This window comes from Nicotiana sylvestris, chromosome 6 (assembly GCF_000393655.2).
Source record: "Nicotiana sylvestris chromosome 6, ASM39365v2, whole genome shotgun sequence".
NCBI lineage: Eukaryota > Viridiplantae > Streptophyta > Magnoliopsida > Solanales > Solanaceae > Nicotiana > Nicotiana sylvestris.
Genome location: NC_091062.1, coordinates 32,429,137 through 32,432,176, shown reverse-complemented (window position 1 = coordinate 32,432,176; position 3,040 = coordinate 32,429,137). Strand labels below are relative to the sequence as shown.

General features: G+C 43.7%; 1 protein-coding gene across 1 annotated transcript; it reads left to right on the top strand.

Moving 5' to 3' along the window:
* The first annotated feature begins 794 nt into the window (after positions 1-794).
* On the top strand, positions 795-1,807 carry LOC138870445 (uncharacterized). Its single transcript, XM_070148249.1, has 2 exons — positions 795-1,511; positions 1,556-1,807. The coding sequence occupies exons 1-2, from the start codon at positions 795-797 to the stop codon at positions 1,805-1,807; spliced, it is 969 nt and encodes a 322-aa protein (XP_070004350.1).
* Positions 1,808-3,040: the final 1,233 nt, after the last annotated feature.

The following is a 3,040-nucleotide window of genomic DNA, read 5'->3' as shown; positions in this document are numbered from 1 at the left end:
CGGTCAGAGATTCTATATGGGGTTAGCAGACAATCTAAAGGCCAATGTAGATGCTTTAGCTGGGGGTGCATTTTTGAGTAAGACATTCACCAAGTGCAAAATCCTTCTTGACAAGATGTCCCAGAATTCGGGGTAGATAACGAGAGGTGCAACACTGGCACCAATAGTGCATTTAGTTCCTATTGATCCAAATAATTCGCATGCAGAGAACATAGCCACACTCATGACTCAGATGAGTATATTGACAAAGAAGATTGATGAGATGGGTACAAAGCAAGTGCATATCATTGACACAACAAATGGAGGACTGTGTACACCCTGCAGTAATCAGTCTTATGTGTGTTCATGGAGTGGAGAAGGTGACAACCAAGGGTTAAAAGAGGATATGAATTATGTCAACAACTTTGGGGGTCAGAGACAAGGAGGATAACAATGGAGACCGGCACCAAATCCCCAGTAGACCAAACATGCCACAACTTGGAGGTAAGCAGCCCCAAGGACAAATGGTGCCATATCAGAGACAACAAGGCTATCTGCAATAGAACCAGCAACAGTTGACATATCAGCCACCTCTTCAGCAACAAGATAACAACATGGTAGAGATCAGGGGTATGCTTCAACAACTCATTGGAACAAATGGTAAGATGCAGGAAAAGTTGGCAGTGCATGACTCAACAATAAAGAACATTGAAACTCAATTGGGGCAGATGTCCATGGCCTTAAACAACCGCCCCCAGGGAACATTGCCAGCGGACACGAACATTAACCCATAGGAGCAAAACCTGAATCGGTTGATGGCAGTAAGTCTCCGGAATGGGAGAGATTTAGACAGGGAGCAAGAAGTTGCACAATCCAGCAAAGAGACTACGCCAGCCACTCTAATTCCATTGGAGGTAAATGAATCAGCAGAACTTACTGAAGTAGTGGTTGAACAGGTTCAGGATGATAAGGGTAAGGCTAATGAGAGTGAACAAGTTGTAGAACAGGTGGTACCTCTTGTGACACAGAACCCCAATAGAGAGAAGCCAACAAGCAGTGCACAAAGGGTGATACCTGCACCATTCCCTCAGACACTGGCAAAACAAAAGAAGGAAGATCAATACAGGAAATTCATGGAGATGCTTCGTCAAATTCAATTGAATATTCCTCTGATGGATGCTTTGAGGGAGATGCCAGGCTATGCAAAGATGATGAAGGATCTAATGTCACGAAAATTTGACTTTCAGGACCTATTTACAGTAACTCTGACACAGACATGCAGTGTAGTTGTGACAAGACCCATGGCTCAAAAGATGTCTGACCCAGGTAGTTTCACTATTCTGTGCACTATTGGGAGTTATGCCTTTGCAAAGGCATTATGTGACTTAGGAGTCAGCATAAACTTGATGTCTCTGGCCATATATACCAAACTGGGCATTGGCAGAGCTAGACCTACTTCGATGCTTCTACAACTGTCTGTCGTACGGTTAAAAGGCCGACAGGGATTCTTGATGATGTGTTGGTACAAGTGGGTAAGTTTGTATTCTCTGCAGACTTTGTTATTTTGGATTGTCAGGTATATGAGGAGATACCCATCATTCTGGGTAGGCCATTCTTAGCCACAGGGAGAGCATTGATCGATTGTGAAACTGGGGAATTAAAAATGAGGTTGAACGATAAAGAAGTTATATTCAACATTCAGCAATCAATGAGGAGACCCAGTGAATATGCTAATTGCTCCCTAGTGGAGGCAGTAGATGTGATACTACATGAAGATGATGAGACCCTAACTGCTAAAGATCCATTGAATAGAGGAGATGGATGGTGAAGGGTTGGCAGAGTGGGTCATGACACTCGAAGGCCAAGGATTCTGGAAGAGGGAACCTCAGTTCGAGTCCTTTGAGTTAAAAAAGAGGGCTACACCACCGGCAAAACCATCAGTAGAGGAACCACCTAAACTGGAGCTGAAACCGCTCCCAGCTCACCTCAGGTACGTTTTCTTAGGGCCTGATTCTACTTTACCTGTTATTATATCATCTGGTTTTCTAGATGTGCAGGTAGAGCAACTCCTACAGGTGCTACAAGAATGTAAGACTTCCATTGGTTGGACCATGGCGGACATAAAGGGTATCAGCCCAGCTTTTTGTATGCACAAGATTCTCTTGGAAGAAGGGCACAAACCTTCCAGAGAACATCAAAAAAGGATGAACCCAAATATGAAAGAGGTGGTGAAGAAGAAAGTGATCACATGATTAGATGCGGGTATCATCTTCCCCATCTCTGACAGCAATTGGGTCAGCCTTGTTCAATGTGTGCCGAAAAAGGGAGGAATGACGGTCGTACAAAATGAGAATAACGAGTTCATCTCGACTCGTACAGTCACGAAATGGCATATTTGCATGGATTACCGGAAATTAAACACAGCCACCCGGAAGGACCATTTTCCCTTGCCATTCATTAACCAAATGTTGGACAGGTTGGCTGGGCGATCTCACTTCTGTTTCTTGGATGGATATTCGGGGTACAATCAGATCTCAATAGCCCCCGAAGATAGAGATAAAACATCATTCACCTATCCATATGGCATCTTCGCCTTTCGGAGAATGCCTTTTGGGCTTTGTAATGCATCGGCAACATTTCAACGGTGCATGTTAGCCATTTTCACTAACATGGTGGAGGACATTATGGAGGTATTTATGGATGATTTCTCTGTGGTGGGAGATTCATTCGAGGAATGTCTTCACAACTTAAGAAGAGTGCTCAGAAGATGTGTGGAGACAAATTTAGTGTTGAACTGGGAAAAGTGCCATTTTATGGTACAAAAAGGGATAGTCTTAGGACATCGAGTGTCCAGTAAGGGAATTAAGCTAAGGTTGACGTGATTGAGAAGTTGCCACCGCCTACTTCAGTCAAGGCAGTGAGAAGTTTCCTTGGGCATATCGGGTTCTACAGGCGATTCATAAAAGATTTCTCTAAGATTTCTAACCCTTTATGCAAACTCCTTGAAAAGGATCAGCCCTTTGTGTTTTCTAATGATTGAAGGTTGGCATTTGAGGAGCTG